The sequence below is a fragment of the Opisthocomus hoazin genome, chromosome 31 (assembly GCF_030867145.1).
Source record: "Opisthocomus hoazin isolate bOpiHoa1 chromosome 31, bOpiHoa1.hap1, whole genome shotgun sequence".
NCBI lineage: Eukaryota > Metazoa > Chordata > Aves > Opisthocomiformes > Opisthocomidae > Opisthocomus > Opisthocomus hoazin.
In genome coordinates this window covers 3,753,497-3,776,367 of record NC_134444.1, presented here as the reverse complement: position 1 = coordinate 3,776,367, position 22,871 = coordinate 3,753,497, and the positions used below count along the sequence as shown (strand labels likewise).

The 22,871-nt window shown below is 48.7% G+C and overlaps 1 protein-coding gene across 1 annotated transcript; it reads right to left on the bottom strand.

Annotated features, from left to right (window-relative positions):
• Positions 1–2,820: 2,820 nt before the first annotated feature.
• Positions 2,821–3,756, bottom strand: LOC142365053 (olfactory receptor 14A16-like). The gene has a single exon (XM_075445495.1). It carries the CDS (start codon positions 3,754–3,756, stop codon positions 2,821–2,823), a length of 936 nt encoding a protein of 311 aa, XP_075301610.1.
• Positions 3,757–22,871: the final 19,115 nt, after the last annotated feature.

The window sequence follows — 22,871 nt, the reverse complement described above, 5'->3', positions numbered from 1 at the left end:
TTGCTGGATGGGCAGTGTGAGAAGCAGAAAAGGCCTTGATGCTCTACAAGCCCTGCTCAGCACTAACTAAAACAGCCCTGTGTCTTCAACACTGGTTTTGTCACAAATCCAGAACATACAGAACAAGAAAAGCTGCTATGAAGACAACTACATCCATCCCAGCCAAAAAACAGGATAACACCCACCCCTCATTCCATACTATTTATAGCATGCTCAGGTCTCACATTATCCAATACATCCTTATTAATCATCACCCCCCTTCCCAGCCTTCGATTTATACAAAGGTATCATTCCCTTAGTATATGGACCATCCCTGTAGAATGTCCACAGAATGTCCACTGAGTTCATTCGGCCCATGACTTGGGTTCTGTCTGTTGTAGTGGTTACTCGGGACAGTGTTGGTCTTCCATAAGCTCACAGAGGGCCCATCCCCTGTCCCAAGGCAGAGATCTGTACATTCCTGCTGCTTTTTCTATCATAAAAGATGACTCCCTCTCTGTGCCTCACAGGCCCGTCCATCCTTGGCCGCACTCCTGCTGTGTGCTGTCTCACACCATCTCTGATATTCACATGACTCTGAAACTCACTGTAACCACACACAACCACTTAATTCCCCCTTTTTCTTCATCACTCTGTGCACATCCATACACTGGACAATTCAGAGACAGATCTGGCAGCACTGGTTTCCCAGAAAGTCTGTGACAGCATCACAAAATCACAGAAGCACAGCTGAGATTGGAAGGGACAGGACTGGAGCCAGTATGGCTCCTTGCAGAGCACCACTGACAACTGGCCTCCAGCGAGACCTCATGCCACTGATCACCATTCTCTGGTGCCCACCATTCAGCCACTTTTCAGTCCACCTCACTGTCTGCTTGTCCAGTCCGTGCTGCACCAGCTTCTCCATGAGTATTTGATGGAGGACAGTATTGAAAGCCTTATTGAATTCCAGGTGGACAATCTCTACTCACCTACCCAGCCAGTCATTACACTGAAGAGGTTTATCAGGTTATCAGATAGGAATGACATTTCCTTTCACCGGCTCTGGTCTGGGCCTCTGTGTATCAGTTGGGATCTGGCACTTGGAGGGCCATGATGTTATCCCCTAGTACACCCTATAAAGACTTGACCAGCTCAAACCCAGAGATGATATGAGGGAAGTGCTAACATTTGTGGTGATTTCTTGAGAGCAAAGAAATAATAGTCAGCTCTGACCAACCTCTCCAACCTCCACTGTCATCGCTCAGTTTAGATGAAATGCAGATATAAGACGAAGTACTAGAAACATGTCCCAGAAAAAATTTCTCCATTCAAAGCATTCATAGCAAATGTATTTTAGAAATGGCCGTGTAAATCTAGATTTATAAAGAGGGAGAGAAAGTGTCATCAACTTGATAGTGCCTTCAGAGGTTGGGAATGTTCCCCCCATTATGATCCCAGTGAAAGCCCTCAGCTGAGAGTTACCCTATAACCCCAGCAAGACACAACCCCATCACATAACTTCTGCAGCCTTCCCCAGCACCCGACTCTTTCCCAGCTTCAGCTATGTGCCCTATGGGGCTTTACAGACAGCCCTTCTCTGGGGTCTGCTGAGGTATAGGCAAGGAGAGAGGCTGGGCAGGGCTGGCTCTTCCCCCCATGCTGCCACTGAGCCAACCAGGAGGATGGAGGTGGCTTTGCAGCAAGACTCATCCATATACCTGAGGTGAGAAGCCAGTGCTGGAAACAGCAATGAAAGAGGCTGAGGGGTGACAAAGGTCCTGGGCCACGTTCCCAGTTTGTCTGTCAAGTGGCGAGCACAGATTGGCATCCTCTCTGCTGTGCCTGCATGTCTTTGATCCCTTTCACACTTTCCAACACAGCTCAGCTCCTCCCCAGCTCTCCCCATCTCCACTGCCCCATACACAGTCCAGCAGAGCAGCACAGTCAGGCTGGTCCCACAGAAATGCTCAGCACAGAGTGCTGCAGAGCTCTGGCCACTCACCCCACAGCCACAGCCCATCTGAAGGGGAACAGCAGGTCCTGAGGGACAGAGAGGAGTCTCAGGATCCCCTTCAGCCCCAGGACTGGGACCAGCCATGGCATGAGGAGACAGAGGCCAGCATCTCCCTGTGTCTACTGGCCTTGTCTCAGAGAGAATCTTCTTGCCTAATGCTGGCAGCCCCTCTGTACCAGTCCCTCTCCCGAGCACAAGACTCCTGCCCTTGGGGTTCCCCAGGCAGCTCCTGCTACACCAGTAAGAGAAAAGCCTGCCCAAACTGGTGCATGCAGAAATAGCTCTGCTCTTGACCAGGGATGTCATCTTGGGCATTGCCCTGCGTTGGCAGTGCTGCCTGCAGGGCAGTGGCTCCTGAAAGGCACAGGGACACGGTCCCAGGCAGATCCCTGTGAATCACCCATCATTTTTCTCCTCACTGGACACCCACGCGTGAAGGATCCACACAGGCTCATTCTCTAACACATCTCCCCATGCCCTTCAGTGCTGAACCCATGGAGAAGCAAAGGGTAGCAGCATGCTCATAGGGGCAATTACTTCAGCCTGATCCCGACCTCAGCTTTGGAAGAAGAGCCTGACATCCAGGCACTGGTACTGACAAAATCGTCTTTTATTACAGAGAAGTGACAGGACAGTCCTGCTGTACCATTCTGCAAGAGAATCATGCAAAGTCCTCTAGGTCAGACAGGCTGGGTTGTGCCTCTGGGGAAGCTGAGTGGATGCAGACATTCCTGGACAAACAGGACTGTCACAGACAAAATGCCTCATGCACAGGATGCTTCAGAGGTGAATTAGATATTCACTTCTAAAGAGAGAAGGGCAGCTTATTTCTGCAGAGGAATAAATGACTGAATCAGCTTCTTCAGTGCGTCCTTGAGCTCCTGATTCCTCATGCTGTAGATGAGAGGGTTCACAGCTGGAGGTACCACCGAGTACAGAAATGACACCACCAGATCCAGAGATGGGGAGGAAGTGGAGGGGGGCTTCAGGTTGGCAAAGATGCCAGTGCTGATAAAGAGAGAGACAAAGGTCAGGTGAGGGAGGCACGTGGAAAAGGCTTTGTGCTGACCCTGCTCAGAGGGGATCCTCAGCACGGCCCTGAAGATCTCCACATAGGACACCACAATGAAAATAAAACAGCCAAAAGTTAAACAGGCACTAACCAGGAGAAGCCCAGCTTCCCTGAAGTAGGAGTCTGAGCAGCAGAGCCTGAGGATCTGAGGGATTTCACAGAAGAACTGGTCCACAGCATTGCCGTGGCAGAGGGGTAGTGAAAATGTATTGGCAGTGTGCATGAGAGCATAGAGGAACCCAGTGCCCCAGGCAGCTGCTGCCATGTGGACACAAGCTCTGCTGCCCAGCAGGGTCCCGTAGTGCAGGGGTTTGCAGATGGCAAGGTAGCGGTCATAGGCCATGACAGTGAGGAGACAATACTCTGCTGTGATCAAGAAAAGGAAGAAAAACAACTGTACAGCACATCCCATGTAGGAGATGGCCATTGCGTCCCAGATGGAATTGGCCATGGCTTTGGGGACAGTGGTGGAGATGCAGCCAAGGTCAAGGAGGGAGAGATTGAGGAGGAAGAAGTACATGGGGGTGTGGAGGCGGTGGTCACAGGCTATGGCAGTGATGATGAGGCTGTTGCCCAGGAGGGCAGCCAGGTAGACTGCCAGGAAGAGCCAGAAGGTCAAGAGCTGCAGCTCCTGTATGTCTGTGAATGCCAGGATGAGAAACTGTGTGATGGAGCTGCTGTTGGACATTTGCTTCCACTCAGCATGGAACACTGTCTGAAAAAAAAGAGACAGTAACAAGTTAGGGTAGAATTCTCTGACAAAAGTCAAAGCCCTTTTTCCTAGGCCCACCCTCAGAGCTACAGGTCATATTATTTTCCTTTTCTAGCAGACCTGCCTTCAGCTGCATGGCTGGTGCTCCTGTCTGTGCTGGCTGAGTGTGCCGTGATGAGCAGTGGTGCTGCCTGCTGGGTGCTGAGGAGTCAGCCCTGCTCTGCAGCACTGGGTTCATTGCAATGCTGGGGTCAGGGGCCAGTCCTGGTGCTTTTGACTTTGTTCGACAGATCTGCTCCTAATGCAGAAGGGCTTGTCATTGTCTGATCTCCCAGTGCTAAGGAACGGGGATGGCAAAAGGCAATTGGAGAGGGTTTTCTGCTGCACTCAGGGAGAATAAAGTGAGTCCTAGCTGGAAAAGGATTGCCTGTGGCTTAGTGCAGAATAACAGGAGCTGATCTGTCCCTCTGTCTTGTTCCCAGCTGCCATGGACTTGATTGTTTCTAAGATCAAGGGTGATTATACTCTCATAATACCCTGAAAAGCAACCAGACACTGCTAAAAGCAGAGATCTACTGCAGACCATGAAATGACTCACCCTTTTTCAAAATCTTCATTCCCCACTTCTAGCCAAGGACTCACATGGCTCATAGAGTCCCCTGGAAGATGCATGCCGCCTGGATGGATACACCAAGGAGATAGCCAAGGGTCCTAGTCATGGCAACTTATTAAAGGAGAGCCAGCTTATTCCCCAGCCTCCAGGACTGCATTGCCCAGAGCTTCACAGGTTAGAGGAAAGTTTGCACACCTCACTGCTGTGGACACATCTGCATAGGACGACCCACAGGGTCTGTGCCTGACTCTGCAGCTGAAACTCCCATTCCCAGACAGCCTGACAGCAATTCCAAGAGCGTCTAATAAAGGCAAGGAGAGACACTGTTGGGGACTCAGGAAAACTTTCCCTTACCCAGCTCTGCGCACCATCTTCCAGACGTCAATTATTCAGGGCAGTTGCCCTTGGGCCCTGGTCATTGGGAAATGGGCACATGGGAGAGGAGATGCATTTGATCTCTTTGGCTGATCTGCTGGATGAGGAGCCGACTAACAGCCTAGACCTCACGGGTTAAAGGTTCTGCTACGTGGGACAGGAGAAAAGAGATGTGTCGCTCAGGGAAGGAGTCTGCCCGCAAGGCATGGCTCAGAGGTGCCCAGGTCTCCCCTGAACCAGGCTTTCCATCAGCATTTCCCTCCCTCCCTACCCACATCTCCACTGCCTGGAGCTGTCCCTGCTGGGACTTGTTTCTTTGGCCCCGTGCTTTTTTCCTTGCCCATGCTCACAGACCCCATCCCAGTCCCCATGGGCACAGCTCTGCCCTGCGAACACTCTGTGTGTGCAGGGCTGAAAGAACAGGTCACACAAACCCTGGTGAAAATGGAAAGGTGATGCTGGTTTTATCTGCAGGATGGTGAGGGTTTAAGGCACTTGCTGAGGTTCCTAGGAAACCTCAGTGTTATGGCTGAAGACTCTCAGCCCCTGCTCTGACCTGCACAGATGGGTTCCCATTGACACCAAGCTGAGCTGAAGAAAAGCGGAATCACAGATTCAAGACAGCACAGACTCCAGCAGGAATCCCCTGCACTGAACGTACTCCTGAAAAGTCCCTTTGGAAATGACCTGGGCATGAGCTGGCTCTGTGAGCAGCCCTGACCCATGCAGCACCCTCTCCACAGCTGAAGGACCCTGCCCTGCCGGGGGTCGATCCTTTCACCCTCATCTTTTCCCCACAGAAGCATAGAGTTCTACCCAGGCAGGCTGAGTGCTAACCCTGAAAGGAGGCAGAGTCCTTGCCCCAGCACACAGCCCCTGGCGTGCAGGGACCCTGCTCTGAAGGACAGCCCTGCGCACCACTGGCTACACACCTGACTTTGCACCCCTACAGTCACCCCAGGGTGCTGGGAGAAGGCAGCCGTCGTGCCCTGTCCCTCTGACGGTGCAGCAGGGAAGCCCTGCTTAGGAGCACATCCTCCTCCTCTACACCGGAGACACTTTGAGAGTCCTCCTGAAAGATTTCACAGGCTGTAGGTTTGGAGATGCCTTCAGGAACAGGAGCTGCATTGCTCTGCATCCAGTGACTTACCGTGTAGAGGGCTGTGAAGAGTTCTCCCTTAGTAAAGTCTCAGCTCAAGTTCTTCCCAGTCCTGACTGCCTGTAACCTGCCTCTACCTCACTCCTCTCCCCTCGGTGCCTGCAGGCAGAGCCCTCAGCCCTGCTGGGCTTTGCAGAGGAGCTGCTCCTGGGCAGAGCTGTCTCTCTGCAGTGCTTCTTGGCTGCCATGAGCTCCCTCTATCGCAGGAGCCCAGCCCAGCTCAGCAGCAGAGGACCAGCCCAAGCCATCTCTTTTTCTGCTCCCTTTGGACTCCCTCGAGATGTTCCTGGGGCTCCAGGGGAAGCTGCTGTGAAACAGGCTGGAGGAGTCACTGATGTTCCCTCCTTCAGCTGGGGAGAGACACTTACTTTTATCAGTGTAATTACTCATACCAGAAAAGGAGCTGGGCATGAGAATCACTTTTTTGGTCTCATATTTAGGCTGGACAGAAGAAAGGTGACAGGGAAGGATCTATTATTTCAAGCTGAGCGGGGGATGTTTTCAGTTGAGTGATTTTAGGGATTTCATATTGGGTTTGTATTTTTAGGGCTACAAACACATTCAGCTCTCCTTTGTCCATGTATATCTCTGCTTTGAAAAAAAAACCTTTGCACACATGGGGTCTTGGATCCTTGATACCAGGTTTCTTACGCCAAATATGAGCATGTCTGGTTGGACAGCATCTGTGTTTCAGCCCAAATGTTCAGCAATGCCCTCAGCCAGGGGCACAGACGGGATAAGCTGGAGCCGTTCATGTCAGAGACAGAGTTGTGGCACGCACTGAACCAGTTGACAAGGTGTGGTGGCAGAGGTTTGTACAGCTGGTCTTCAAGAGCAGCACCCCCCAAGCACAGGGACAGTCCAAATGACAAACCAGTCTAAACCTGTAAGGCACTTCCAGGGAATGAAGATGAGTGCTGACTACTTCTGCAACAGTTAAAATAGAAGCAAATGGCTGTGCCCCACAGCTTGTGCACTTGGATCACATTTCTTGCAGTCAGAAAGAGAAGGTGACTGGGTTTACCCAGAGCTTGTGCACTTGGATCACATTTCTTGCAGTCAGAAAGAGAAGGTGACTGATTTTACCCAGAGCAGATTGTGCCTGGCCATCCTCTTTGCTTTCTGGTCTGGACATGGGGGAGCAGCTTGCAATGGAAAGTCAGCATGAATTTCAACATGATCGCCCACAGCATTCTTGTGTCCAGGATGGGATTTTATGGTCTGTGTGGGTGGAGAAGTAGATGGGTAAGAAAAAACATCTGGGTGGTCAGGCATGGGGAGACATGGTCAATGTTTTGTACTTAGCCTGGGGACCTGTAGCTAGTACGGAACGGCAAGGGTCTGTCTTTCAACCTGCCCCGTTCAGCATGTGTTTAATGGTCCATAGGAGATGAGAGAGTGGTGTTTCATAGCATTTATAGAAGACATGACATTGAGGACAACAGACACTACACTAGAGGCCGGCTTGCCATTCCAAGGGCCATTGACAGGCCGGAGGGATGAGCCAATAGGAACCTCATGATAGTCATTAAGTCCTGACCTTGAGGTGGACTAAGACCCTGCAATGATCGAGCCCGGGGACTGCTCAGGCTTGTAGCAGCTCTGTGGGAAAGGGTCTTGTTCTCTCTGGGTTTCATTCAGTAAAACATGAGCCACCAGCAAACAAGGCCCACAACATCTTGGGCTGTATGAGCAGGAGCACAGCCAGTCTGCTCAGCACTCTCTACATGGTATACACAATATTTCCCTAGGTTTTGACATCCCGCCATGCCAGAGAGAACTTGATAAACTGGATCCAGTTCAATGTAGCAGCGCTGAAGCCATCAGCCTGGGAGAACTTCGGTAGTGTGAGAAGAAGCTGAGATGGCTGGTCTTGTTCAGCCCAGAGAAGTGAAGATCTTGAGGGGGACATAGAGCAGCATTGCACAGTTCCCAGCAAGATGGAGTCAGGCTCATGTCCATGACACAAGGACAAGAGTCAATGAGTTGCAACAACAGACACGAAGGCTAGCTATAGGGAGAAACCATTCTAGCCTGAGGTTAGTCAAGCACTGGAAGCTCTTTCTGAGACAGTGTACGTTGTGTCTATCCTGGAATGCAATCAAGATGTGTTTGGATAAAGCCCTGAGTACTCTGGTCTCACCCTGCTTTGAGCAGGAGGTGGGTCAAGACACCTCCTGGGGTCCCTTCCAGCCTCAGTGATGCTGCCCTTCCTTCCCCTTCATGTTTTCAAAGTACGGAAAACTCCCAGGTTCCCCCTGACCCCAGAAGTAACTCACAGGAGTCACAGAGCTGCTCCACAGGTGTCCACAAACAGCCCTGACCACATCCTTTGCTTCCCTTTTCATTTTCCCAAATCCATGTTCTTCTCTTTTACTACCCTGATATTCTCCAAAACTATCAGCCTACCATGTTAATCCTTTCAGAGCAGGTCACTCAAGAAATGTCAGTGTCCATGTGGAGAGTCTATAGATGAGCCAGGCATTGAAGCCATAATTGCAGAATCAGAGACGAGGCATTTGAACAGCTCAGTGAGCCCGGGAATCACCATGTCTTGCCTCCTGAGATTCCTAGAGACACCTAAGGTCTTTGTCCAGCAAAGTGTGATTCCCTTTAGGTGTATGGGTCAATCTGCTGACATATGCCATGTTTTAGTTTGTGAATAGAATCAAAACCAACTTTTTGACTCCGTTAGTTTCATTTTACACGCTGAAATGCAGTGCAGATGTAGGCAGTTGAGAGCTTCCATGATCCTTGCTTTAGAGTTAGGACTTCAGAGACTGGAAATGCAGGTAATGGTGTTGTATCTGTATAACACAAGAAAATTTGCCCTTTCTCCATTCCTTTTCCACAAACCCGACCTGCTTTGGCTAAAAATGAAACAACTCCCCTACTCCATCTTCTCATCCTGATAAAAATAAGGAGAAAATACATGCAGCTGGCAGTTTTAGGGGCAAATATGTCTAACGGCTGTAAGCTATAAATGACAGCAGAGAGGTAGCAGTGAGAGGACAAACACTGTTCTGAGAACTTCATGCCAGAGGCTAGCTACTGAGAACTCAGAGAAATTTTGCTAATACATAATAAATATTGGGAAGGAAATTAAAGTGTCATTGTCATCATCAAGAATAGGAGGCAGTTCCCTTACAGCACTGTCCTGTTACTGCTATCAGCGATAGTACCACTGATTCCAAAACATTCTTGAGAGCATCTTTGTTTTGTCTTGGAACCAAAGCTCAGCCTGCTCAGATCTCGAAAGGACTGACTGAAGTCTCTCCATCCCAAATCTCTGCAGCCTTCTGTCATCCAGGCTCTGTTAACCCACTGTTCGCCATCCCTTCAGCACACTGCCTGCTCTCTGTCTGCAGCTGGGGGAAGTCAGGGTCCTTGCACAGCCTTCCCTACAAAAGTCCCCTCCACCTGCTGATCCCACTTGTATCACCTCCTGTCATGTACTGCTCCATGCTTCTTCTGCAGAGCTGAACTGGGTGGGCAGTTTTCCTCTTTCTTTCACACCCACTCACTTTCACAACTTTTTTGTATTGTGTACATATAAATTATTATCTCAGGAAACACATTTATCCTTCACCTCTTCATCCATTTCACCTTGCAAACTCAGATATTTCCGCTCTTGTAGCAGACATCAGGCAAAGGTGCTTCAGATGTAGAAATGCCTTTTCTTTCTGCATATACATGGGGGTTAACAGAGCAAAGCAGAACTTGCTAGGCTAGTTTTACACAGAGACACAGGTACAACCTGGCAAAGCAGAGTAAATTCATAAGTGCTTATAGCCAGTTAACAGAGAGTGAGGAAAAAATGCGTGAAGCTGTGAAGTCTGGAGTCAGAAATGCACTGTCAGCTTAGAAGAAGTCCCACAGCCTGTGGGATATTTTCATTAGTTGGCCCAATGGGAAGTTGGGTTTTTTGAGTCTTTTGGCTCAAGCTTGCTGCATTTACAATTCCAGCAAGGGAAGAAGTTCCAGTGCAGTATCTAAACTCCTTTGCCAAACCTGTGTGTAGATCCAGGAGAGTGGTATCATACAACAGACAGTGTCAGACAGAAGATGGAAGTGGTGTGAACTGAAATGGCTTGGGCTCAAATGGAAGTTCAAATCCTGAGCTGGTAGGACAGCACTGGCCGTAGTTAGACAGGAGTTATCTGACATGGCTGTAAGTCCAGACCTAGTCGATGGAGTTTAACACATCTCGATGAAGAGGACAGGGTGTCAGGACACAGGGAGAAGAGAGCATGCTTCATTTTCCCAAATCCCAAATCCCATGACCGTGCCCTAACCATCCTTCCCTTGGCCTTTGGTGTCCCATTCCTTGAGATGCAAGCCTGGTGGGTCTTATGCTGGTAACGCATCAATGATCCTTCAGGTGTTTCTATAATTTCCCTAAGAATGACAGCATCTACTGGGGGCAGAGGGAGGGAAAGCAGTCTGCTTCTGTAGTAGTTGCTGTGGGCAATCGCAATGGAATCAGTATTTGCCGCATAAGCCATGGTAGCCCGTCCTGAAGTAGACATCCACAGCAGTTCCAATGAAGGATGGGCTTGCATAAGTGACCATTTGTGTCCCCAGGTGGCATGGACACTGCTGGTTTCCCTCTCCAAAGAGTGGCCCAGGCTGGATCTTCTTCTCAGTACAGACTCCTTGCCAGGAAGCCACAGGCATGAGGGTAGCTCACCTGGTTCCTACTGTCATCTGCTTTGATGTATAAGGTGTTTTCATATGGCTACTCTTTCTCTACATATAAATATATGAAGATAACCATTTCATAAGAGATAGTGAAAAAGGCCCTGTTACGGGCCAAGAAATCTCACCAAGAGCTCTGGAGGGAGTGAGGAAGATTATAAAAAGGACCAGGAAGATCCAAAATGTTTGAAGCCTCTTTTGAGGAGTGAGTGGCCCTGAACAGCAGTGATTGGCCATGTGTAGGTCTGGGAGAAAGGGCTGAAGGATGTCAGTGAGGAACAACGATAGGTTTGATGGCTTTAGACAATCCTTACAAACATGTCTGAGCCCAGCAGTGGAAAGAAGTGGATGTCTGCAGGTGAAGGAGGAGGAAGGGGATTGTCCTGGGAAGATGGCAGGAAGGAAGACACCTCCTGTGCAAATCAGGGAGGATACAGACCTTTGCTTCTGACTTTGACTTCTCTAGAGGCTTGGTCAGCTGTTTTGGTTTCGGCTGCCGCCGGCTTCGGCTGCCGCCGGCAACAAAAGCGCCACGCGGCCGCCCCTCCCCCCGCCGGCGTGCGGAGGAGAATGAAAAGAAAGAGGCAGAAACCGGTGGGTCGGGATAAGGGCAGTTTAACAGAACAGCAAACAGAGGGAAAACAGGAACAACAACGATACAAATAAGGAGAAAACACAACAACGAACCGTCCGGTCCAGACAGCCGCTCTCCCGAAACAGGACCAGCGCCGCGCCCCCCCAAGCCGCGAGAGCCTTCCCGCCGCGCCGCCCCCCCCCACCGGAACCCAGCGTGACGTCACATGGTATGGAATACCGGGCTCCGTTTGGCCAGGTGGGGTCAGCCCCCACCCCCCGGCTGTGCCCCTTCCTGGAGTCTGGTGAAAATTAACCCTGTCCTGGCCAAACCCAGGACATTATCCACCCCTTATTCCAATACCATCTACGTCATGCCCAGGTCCCCCATTGTCCAGTTGATCACCACCACTTCTCCTGTCTCCAGATATCATTCCCTTAGTCTATGGATCATCACTCTAAAGTGTCCATTGAGTTCATTTAATCCATGACTTCAGGCTCCATCTGTCGTAATGGTCTTCCGTGGCAGGGGAGGTGATGTGTGGTGATGGGCGGTCACTTGCTGCATCCGGAGCTCACGGCTGATGTATCTGGTGCGGCCCGTGCCCACAGTCTGCAGGAGATGTTGATCTTGATGAAGTTGCTGGATGCCAGTTGTTGAAAACCAGGTCCAGTTCCATCATCGCTGTGCTCTGCTAGGTTTTCATCGAAAAAGTCCATCCTTCTTCAATCTGGACAATTCTTACTATGCTACTACTGGTATAAAATATAACAATTATAACAGTGATAACAGACAGTGAGAGGGTTATTTAACAACTAACTTTATACAATTTATTTATGGACTATTGTCCCCCAAAATCACATCCCCATGAGGTACACATCGGACTTCCCCATCCTTCCGCATTACCCACCAGGTACACCCAGGTCCTTGAGCAAAAGAAATCCCGCGGACGGGCTTGCCTTTGCCCGAGGCAGGACTAACCCAAACCGTCTTCCCTAACATGTTCCGCATGTGCACTACAGGGACTTTATCCCCTTCTACTGGGCGCTGAGGTTTTGACTGGGCAGGACCAGCCCGGTTGGTGGACCCTCTGGTGTTAACCAACCAGGTGGCCTTTGCTAAATGGGTATCCCAATTTTTGAAAGTCCCACCCCCCATTGCCCTCAAAGTGGTTTTTAGCAGCCCATTGTAACGTTCAATCTTTCCAGAGGCTGGTGCATGGTAGGGGATATGATACACCCACTCAATACCGTGTTCTTTGGCCCAGGTGTCTATGAGACTGTTGCGAAAGTGAGTCCCGTTGTCCGACTCGATTCTTTTGGGAGTGCCATGTCGCCACAGGACTTGTTTTTCCAGGCCCAGGATGGTATTCCGGGCGGTGGCATGGGGCACAGGGTAGGTTTCCAGCCATCCGGTGGTGGCCTCCACCATTGTGAGCACATAGCGCTTGCCTTGGCGGGTTTGTGGCAGTGTGATGTAGTCAATCTGCCAAGCCTCCCCGTATTTATATTTTAGCCATCGTCCTCCATACCACTGAGGCTTTACCCGCTTGGCTTGCTTGATTGCAGCGCATGTCTCACATTCATGGATAACCTGTGCGATAGTGTCCATGGTCAAGTCCACCCCTCGGTCACGAGCCCATCTGTATGTCGCGTCTCTTCCTTGGTGGCCCGAGGTGTCATGGGCCCACCGAGCTATAAACAGTTCACCCTTATGTTGCCAGTCCAGATCCACCTGAGCCACTTCAATCTTAGCAGCCTGATCTACCTGGTGGTTGTTTTGATGTTCTTCAGTGGCCCGACTCTTAGGGATGTGGGCGTCCACGTGACGGACTTTTACAGCCAACTGCTCTAGCCGGGCAGCAATATCTTGCCACAATGGGGCAGCCCAGATAGGTTTGCCTCTGCGCTGCCAGTTGTTCTTCTTCCATTGCTGCAGCCACCCCCACAAGGCATTGGCCACCATCCAAGAGTCGGTGTAAAGATAGAGCACTGGCCACTTCTCTCGACTGGCAATGTCTAAAGCCAGCTGGATGGCTTTCACCTCTGCAAACTGGCTGGACTCACCTTCTCCCTCGGCAGTTTCTGCGACTTGTCGTGTAGGGCTCCATACAGCAGCCTTCCACCTCCGCTGCTTCCCCACAATGCGACAGGACCCATCCGTGAACAGGGCATACTGTTTCTTATCTTCTGGCAGCTGGTTATACAGTGGGGCCTCTTCAGCACGTGTCACCTCCTCCTCTGGCGATGCTCCAAAATCTTTGCCTTCTGGCCAGTCCATGATTACCTCCAGAATTCCTGGGCGACTGGGGTTTCCCATTCGGGCGCGCTGGGTGATCAGAGCGACCCACTTACTCCACGTAGCATCGGTGGCATGATGCGTAGAGGGGACCCTCTCTTTGAACATCCAGCCCAGGACCGGCAATCGTGGAGCTAGGAGGAGCTGTGCTTCAGTGCCGACCACTTCTGAAGCAGCTCCAACGCCTTCATATGCTGCCAGAATCTCTTTTTCAGTGGGAGTATAGCGGGCCTCGGATCCTTTGTATCCCTGGCTCCAGAACCTCAGGGGTCGACCTCGAGTCTCCCCTGGTGCTTTCTGCCAGAGACTCCAGGTTGGGCCATTCTCCCCGGCTGCGATGTAGAGCACGTTTTTAACATCTTGCCCTGACCGGACTGGACCAAGGGCTACGGCATGAACTATCTCCTGTTTAATCTGTTCAAATGCCTGTCGTTGCTCAGGGCCCCATTCAAAATCATTCTTCTTCCGGGTCACGTGGTACAGAGGACTCACAATTTGGCTGTAATTTGGGATGTGCATCCTCCAAAAACCCACAACACCCAGGAAGGCCTGTGCTTCCTTTTTGCTGGTTGGTGGAGACATAGCTGCTATTTGGTTGATGACATCCATTGGGATTTGACGGCGCCCATCCTGCCATTTTATTCCTAGAAACTGGATCTCTTGCGCAGGTCCCTTGACTTTACTTCGCTTAATGGCGAAACCGGCTTTCAGAAGGATCTGAACTATTTTCTCCCCTTTCTCAAAAACCTCCTCCGCTGTGTCACCCCATATAATGATGTCATCGATGTACTGCAGATGTTCTGGGGCTTCACCCTTTTCCAGTGCAGTCTGGATTAGTCCATGGCAAATGGTGGGACTGTGTTTCCACCCCTGGGGCAGTCGATTCCAGGTGTACTGGATGCCCCTCCAGGTGAAAGCAAACTGTGGCCTGCACTCTGCTGCCAAAGGGATGGAGAAGAATGCATTTGCGATGTCAATTGTAGCATACCACTTGGCTGCCTTTGACTCCAGCTGATATTGAAGTTCTAGCATGTCTGGCACGGCAGCACTCAGCGGTGGTGTGACTTCATTCAGGCCACGGTAGTCTATTGTCAGTCTCCACTCTCCCGTAGATTTTCTCACTGGCCATATGGGACTATTAAAGGGTGAGCGAGTTTTGCTGATCACTCTTTGACTCTCCCGCTGGCGGATCAGCTGATGAATGGGGAGAAGGGAGTCTCGGTTGGTACGATACTGTCGCCGGTGCACCGTTGTGGTCGCGATGGGTACCTGTTGTTCTTCAACCCTCAGCAACCCCACAACGGAAGGATCCTCCGAGAGACCAGGCAAAATGCACAGCTGTTTAATTTCTTCCGTCTCCACAGCAGCTATGCCAAAAGCCCACCGATACCCCTTTGGGTCCTTGAAATACCCTCTCCTAAGACAGTCTATCCCAAGGATGCACGGAGCCTCGGGGCCACTTACAATGGGGTGCTTCTGCCACTCCTGCCCAGGGAGGCTCACTTCAGCCTCCAGTACACTCAGCTCTTGGGACCCCCCTGTCACTCCCGAAATGCAAATGGGCTCTGACCCTTTGAACTCTGATGGCATTAAAGTACACTGTGCACCAGTGTCCACTAGAGCTTTCTACTCTTGTGGATCTGACGTGCCAGGCCACCGAATCCACACCGTCCAATAGACACGGTTGTCCCTTTCCTCCACCTGGCTGGAGGCAGGGCCCCTCTAATCCTCGTCAGAGAAATTGCTGCTCACCTGCTGTAAAAATGACTTGGAGGTCCCCTCCAGAGGATCGGAATCAAGGTCAAACTGTCTACCTGGTTTGGAGAGCTGGCTTTTGGAAACTGGAGCGGCATTTTTCCTAACAGAGTCCCCTTTTGTGATTGTTTTACCTCGCAACTCACGTACTCGTGCCTCTAGACCTGAGGTGGGTTTTCCATCCCACTTCCTCATGTCCTCTCCGTGGTCACGCAGGTAAAACCACAGAGTGCCCCGGGGTGTGTAGCCTCTGTATTCCCTCTCCTGAGCAGGGAAACGCTTGCCCCTAATAGCTGAGACACTGGCCCGTACAGGTGGGGAGTAGGACCTACTCTCTTTCATTTGTCGGACCTCCCGGGCCAGTTTCTCCACAGCTGAGACAAGGGAGGAAGAGAGACTTTCCTCATATTGCCGGAGTCTGACAGCCACCTCGTCCACTGTTGGTGCGTCTTTACCTTTCCAGTTTACAACTGCCAGTGAGTTGGCATGCGAGGAGGGTGCACTCTGCACAAACTTCCTCCACATGGATTTTGAGCACTGGAGTTCATCTGGGTCTGTGGGTACCTGCTCATCGTCTGTGTCACAGTAAACCAGCTCCCGCACAGCTAATTCCCTCAAGTACTGAATACCCCTTTCCACATTGGTCCACTTGCCAGGATAGCATACAAAATCGTCACTGAAGGGGTATCTCTCCCTCACGCCTGACAGAAGTCTCCTCCAGAGGCTGAGGATTTGTTCCTTTTTCCCAATGGCCTTGTCAATGCCCCCATCCCTGGCCAGGGATCCCAGCTGCTTGGCTTCCTTGCCCTCTAATTCCAAGCTGCTGGACCCGTTATCCCAGCACCGCAGCAGCCAGGTGGCAATGTGCTCGCCTGGGTGGCAGCTGAAATCTTTCCGCATGTCTCACAGCTCGCCCAGGGACAGGGACCGGGTGATGATCTCTGTCTCTATCTCCCGTGATGACCCTGGCTCATCATCATCCCTCCCAGAGCGATCTGCTCTCTTTGCGTCTTTCTTTAGTTTTACAGGGGCGACTGCTACTGGCACAGGTTGGTCATTGGGCTCAGCCACGCTGCCTGCAGCTGGAGCTGGGGCTGGAGCAGCTGCTGTGCCTGCCAGGGAAACCGAGGCAGACCCTGCAGCTGTGGCAGCGGCGGTGCCAGTCTGGGGGGCTGTGACTGCCTGCTGGGCTGGAGGGGCTGCAGGGCTGGCTGGGGGGGCAGCGCCAGTTGCAGCGCCTGCCACTTCGCTTCCCCCCCTTTCCCCTTTAAGGCACTGAACAGTGTTGAACAGGGCTCGGTAGGCGTGGGCCAGACCCCAGCACATTGTGGTGATCTGTGTCTCTCTGGAATTCCCAGGGTGGCAGCACACTTTTTGCAGATATTTTACCAGATTGTCCGGATTCTGTATTTGTTCAGGGGTGAGTTTAAAACACACCGGTGGTGCCCACTGCTCTAGACATCTGCCCATGCTGTCCCACACACCCAGCCACTCACAGCTATCCAGCCCCGGGGCAGGTCTCTGCACGATGTTCTTAACGACTTGTTTAACCCTAAACAAAACCCAGAACCCGTTCAGCAGGCAGAACAAAAGGAGAGTGCTGCCCTGAGCATCCCACGGGTACTCGAAATTCTCAAAAGCAGTTAGGACCAGCCTGAGGGAGAGAGGGGGGGCGAAAGAGTGGGGGAAGGTATCCCCTTCGGCTTTCCCAACAGACTGGGTTTGATTATTAACAAAATCTAAGACATAGGATCCGAGGTACGGAAATGACCGCAGTGCCACATGCAAATACAAGCCTAATTTCATGAACATTGACGTTATCATGTCATAAGTCGACATCATACAGTATAGCAAAATCATTACCCTGATCCTTTTCCCCGAGGTAATGAACAGCACCACAGGGAAAACATAGTGCAAGTACGGATTCAAAAACCACAGCCATCTGATCACAGACAGAAACATTTTTACCGGCGACTTTAACTAACACAGTAAATGCGTATGATAAATTTTAATAAAATCTATGAAAACAGTTTTAACACCAGCTGCTCAGCCCTGCCGTTATTCGAGCTCCACGTTGGGCGCCAATTTAATGTTTTGGTTTCGGCTGCCGCGCCACGCGGCCGCCCCTCCCCCCGCCGGCATGCGGAGGAGAATGAAAAGAAAGAGGCAGAAACCGGTGGGTCAGGATAAGGGCAGTTTAACAGAACAGCAAACAGAGGGAAAACAGGAACAACAACGATACAAATAAGGAGAAAACACAACAACGAACCGTCCGGTCCAGACAGCCGCTCTCCCAAAACAGGACCAGCGCCGCGCCCCCCCAAGCCGCGAGAGCCTTCCCGCCGCGCCGCCCCCCCCCACCGGAACCCAGCGTGACGTCACATGGTATGGAATACCAGGCTCCGTTTGGCCAGGTGGGGTCAGCCCCCACCCCCCGGCTGTGCCCCTTCCTGGAGTCCGGTGAAAATTAACCCTGTCCTGGCCAAACCCAGGACATCAGCCTTTAAGGATCTGCAGTTCAAGAACTCAACACCAGAGGGCTCATTGACACGCAAAGCACCCTAAGGTGCCAGTCCTGGACGTAATTTCCCTTTAGGCTTTAATTCTTACATGGTTCATTGGAGAGACTTTGGGAGTGTAGTTAAAGTGAAAAGATGTCAAAGCAAAGAGATTAAGTTAATGAAATGTTTGATTTTGAACAGCCGGTTCTGCATTATCCCAATGTATTAGGGTTGATGCAATGTCTTCCAGTAGAGTCTGCACCATCAAGACCCACGTGGATGGACTGGCACAGCCACCCCCAGCAGAGGGAATCCCCAGTTCCCATGGTGAGACGTGCAGCTCAAATGCAATCATCTGCAGTTGCCCACTTGTTACAGGCCTCCAGGCAGGGTATGAATTACTTTTCCTCACCCTCTTAGACTGACCATCAATCCCAGTTCCTGTCCATCTCCTTATTCATTCATCCATTCATCCATTCAAATGTCCTGAATACAGCAATATAATAAAACACACCTCTCATTCAGAAATCCAGCCCTTTCATCCTAGAACGCAGTGAGGTTGATCTGTCATGGCCCACCCTGGATAAATCTGTCACCGAAAATCCGGGAATAGACCTCGTAACACCAATGTAGTGTTAAAAGGCAGGCATTCTTTATTGCGACGTCGGATGCACGGGGGATAATTCCGCCGAACGTGCATGCCCCATACCCTTTCTGTGCAGTTTATATAGATCAAAATATACATATTCATCTGATTACATAAGCCCTTTCTTTCATAGTCAAATCAGTCCATTTTCATACACTCCTCCCACCCGCACTTGCGCAGTGCCTCCTAGTGGTGGTCGTCGGGGGTCCTAAGATGAAGGCTTATCCTCTTCATCACAGTTTCTGCGCAAACTCAGTCCTCTTCTGGCTCTTGTCCCTGCGGCACAGGTCATCTTGACCAGTTCTAGGCACCTGCTGGTTTTAATTAAAACTAACTTCTTTGGGGAGAGATGTATGACTTTTTGCTTCAATTAATTCACACAATAGATAGGTACCACAAATACACCTGCAATCATTTGGTAACACTATTTCTATTAAAAAAATCCCCTTCACCATTATTTTTTAACGTTAATGATTACCTAGGGACTAAACCCTCTGTTCCCAGACCTAATGTCCAGATGGGTAGGGCTGTACAAGGGACATAGCAGCATTGTTCGTGCTTTATGATTAACTAATTCCATCACCGTGGTTACATTTCCCCCCTTTGGAAGTTTTGAAATAATTATCTTTTCAATACTTCCATAATTAAATTTTTTTTTATTATATAATGATTAAATATTATTAAAATATACTTTTCAAAATTACAACACTACACTTATAGTCCACTTGTTTCGCTATAGGGTGGTGGAAGTGTTACAACCGACTTACTAAGGTTTTGTCTTCTTGCAATAGCCTGAATAATCATTTGATTAAAAGCTGTTCTGTTGGTGAGTTCCTTTTTTAGACAATAATAAATGAGCAGTATTATTATTAAAACTACTACCAGTAAAAGCAGTCCGGTACCGACTAAAGATTTGACCCAAGAACTAATATTCCACCTGAATCCATTAAAAATTTTATCAAGCCAATTTTCTTGCATGTCTTGTTGAATTTCCCCATGGGACTGATTCTGTTACCGCCCTTGGGATTGGAAGACATGCAGTTATTTGGGTCACATTTTGTAAATTTGCAAATTCTTCTATAAGCCCGATCATCAAATTTTTTTCTGGAGTCCTCCTTAGGAGGTATATTAATTGTTCTGCTTTTATTGGCAGTGAATCAACGTTTTCTGTTCTTACTTTTAATACACTGAACAGTGCTCCTATTATCATTAGTTTCCAGATCGAGATACAGTCTCTTCGCATTTTACAGTAATAATTACTCTTTTTAGATATATTTCAAAGTCAGTTTTGCAGTCTCTGGATCTCTATTGATGACTCTTCACGAAGGGGCTTTCTTCACTCGAGTGTAGCGTATCCACGGTTTCACCCCTTTTACTTTGATTGCAGTGTAAGTTGTTAACAGTACCTGAAAAGGTCTTTTCCACTTTTTCTGCAGTGGTTCAGAGTTCCAAGTCCTTATGTACATGAAATTACCTGGTTGATACTGATGCACAGGTGTATCCAAAGCAAGCGATCTGGTCAGCACAATGTATTTTCGGAGTGTTTCAAGTGTTTTTCCTAAAGAAACTAAATACATTTTTAAATCTGTTTCCCCTGCTATTTTTATATCCCCTGGGATTAAAGGAGTCTGATAAGGTTTGCCATACAAAATTTCGTATGGACTTACACCATCTTTAGATCTTGGTTGGATTCTGATTTTTAGAAGTGTTAATGGTAAAGCTTGTGGCTATTTTAAAGACACCTCTTGACAAATTTTACTTATTTGTCTTTTTAATGTTTGGTTCATTTTTTCAATTCTCCCACTTGATTGTGGCCTCCAGGGGGTATGTAAATCCCAATTTATTCTTAAAATTTTACTTACTTGCTGAACTATTTTTGCTACAAAATGTGGTCCCCTATCGGAAGACATGCCAATTGATACCCCAAACCTTGGTATTAATTCTTTTAACAATATTTTAACTACTTCTCTCGCTTTGTTGGTGCGACAAGGAAAGGCTTCCGGCTATTCAGAAAAAGTATTAATTAATACTAATAGATACCTGAATCCATTCTGCCTGGGCAGTTCAGAAAAATCAATTTGCCAATAATCTCCTGGGGTGTTACCCCCTTTTGTTACTCTTAGGGGTGCCCTTTTCTAATTTAAAGGATTATTTTTGAGACAAATTGGACACTTAGTTACTATAGATTTCATTACTCCTGTCATTCCTACACACACTGCAGATGATTTTAGGCTTGAGACCATAGGATCTACACCCCAATGTGTCTGTGTATGTTTTTTTTTTCGCAAGTTCTAACATAACTTGCGGGGTTACAATTACCTGTTTTTCTGGCGTTACCCACCACCCTTCTGTATTTTGTGATGCTTTCAATTGTTCTGCTAATTGTTCATCCAATTTACTGTATTTTGTTTCGGATTTGGGATTTTTATTTGTTTTACTGGTACTAGTGCAAAGATACCTTGTTCAGCAGTCTCCTTTGTTGTTTTGTCTGCCAATCGATTACCTATGTTTACAGCTGTCCGACCAAATTGATGAGCCTTGCAGTGCATCACTGCCACTTCCTTTGGTTTCTGCGCCTTTTCGAGGAGCTGAAGGATTTCTTCTTTATGTTTTATCGATGAACCTTGGGCTGAGAGCAGTCTTCTTTCTTTCCAGATGGCTCCATGAGCATGAATTACACCAAATGCATATTTAGAGTCAGTCCATATATTTACCCTTTTTCCTTTTGCCATTTGCAAGGCTTGCCTCAATGCCACCAGTTCTGCTTTCTGTGCCGAGGTATTTGCAGGTAGCGTTCCTGACTCCAGTACCTCGGTCGTGGTGACAACAGCATATCCAGCCATTCGTCTTCGTTCTTTCACAAAGCTGCTTCCATCCGTGAACAACTCCAGATCAGGGTTCTCCAGAGGCTCATCCCTCAGGTCCGGTCTGCTAGAATAGACTTGTTCAACAGTTAGCAGGCAGTCATGTTTTAGATTTTCTGTTGGATTTTTCGTTGACAGAAACATTGCTGGATTTACGATGGTTGTGGTTTTCAGTTCCACATTATCCTGCTCTGTCAAGACAACCTGATATTTTAGCATTTTGCTGGGGGACAGCCAATGACCCCCCTTTTGTTCTAGAACAGTTACTACCATGTGTGGTACATATACCACCATCTTTTGGCCCATAGTCAATTTTCAAGTTTCCTGAATCAGCAATACTATCGCTGCCACGGCGCGCAAACATCCCGGCCATCCTTTACTCACATTGTCAAGTTGTTTAAAGAAGTATCCTACTGGTCGCTTCCAGGATCCCAGACGTTGTGCCAGCACTCCAAGGACCAGATGTTGCTTCTCATGGACAAACAGTTTTCCAAATATTGTGGAGCTATTTTTAAATCCTTGTGGAAGTACAGTCCATGTCAGTTTCATCTTTCATCCTGTTGCAGGGCTCTCTCATTCAAAAGCAAATATGCTTTGACTTTGTGCATCCAGAGGTATGCAAAAGAAGGCATCCTTTAAATCTAGTACAGTAAACCATTTATGCTCCTCTTTCAGGGATGTCAATAAAGTATAGGGATTGGCTACTACTGGGTGTATATTTTGAACTATTTGATTTATAGCTCTTAGATCCTGGACTAGTCGATATTCCCGTCCCCCAGGTTTCTTTACCGGTAATATAGGTGTGTTGTATTCTGACTCGCATTCTACCAAAAGCCCATATTCCAAAAATTTCATGATTAACCCCTCTAATCCTTTTCGTGCCTCCCACTTAATAGGATATTATTTTTGTCTTACCGGTTTGGATCCAGGTTTTAAGGTCACTTTTACCAGTTCTGCCAATTTGGACTGTCCCGGAACTTCATTTGCTTAAACCAAGCGGGATTACTGCGTTTTCCACCTCTTCTGGAATTTGTTCCTCTTTAAAAGAATCCTGTAACACAAACACCCTTGCCTCTACGGCTTTTGATTCTGGTATCAATAATTCAATTTCTTTTTTTTTTTTTTTTTAAAGTTATTTGTGCCTCTAATTTGCTTAATAAATCTTGTCTTAACAAAAGCAATGGACATTCAGGTATATATAGAAACTGGTGAGTTACTCACTGTTTTCTCAATCTAAATTTCAACAGTTCTAAGAAAGGTTAATTTTCTTTTTACCCTGTCGCACCAATAACATCTACAGATTTATGATTACATTTCCCTTTACATGTGTTTAATACCAAATAAATGGTCCTTGTATTTATTAAAATTTTTACTTCCTTATTCCCTAGCTTTAGTGTGACCAGGGGTTTAGCTAGGGTTGACTCCCCCGGTCCTCTTCATGATTTCTTATCTAAAGTCATCAATTTAATCGCGCGAAGAGTCCTGCTACTTCTTTCCACGACCTTAAATCAGTTATTGAAAACAGAACCTTTACTGTCACCGGACCAGTATTTCCTACTGCCTCTCGGAGGGGAGCCTGGAGGGGAGCTGGCTCCGCTACCCACCCCT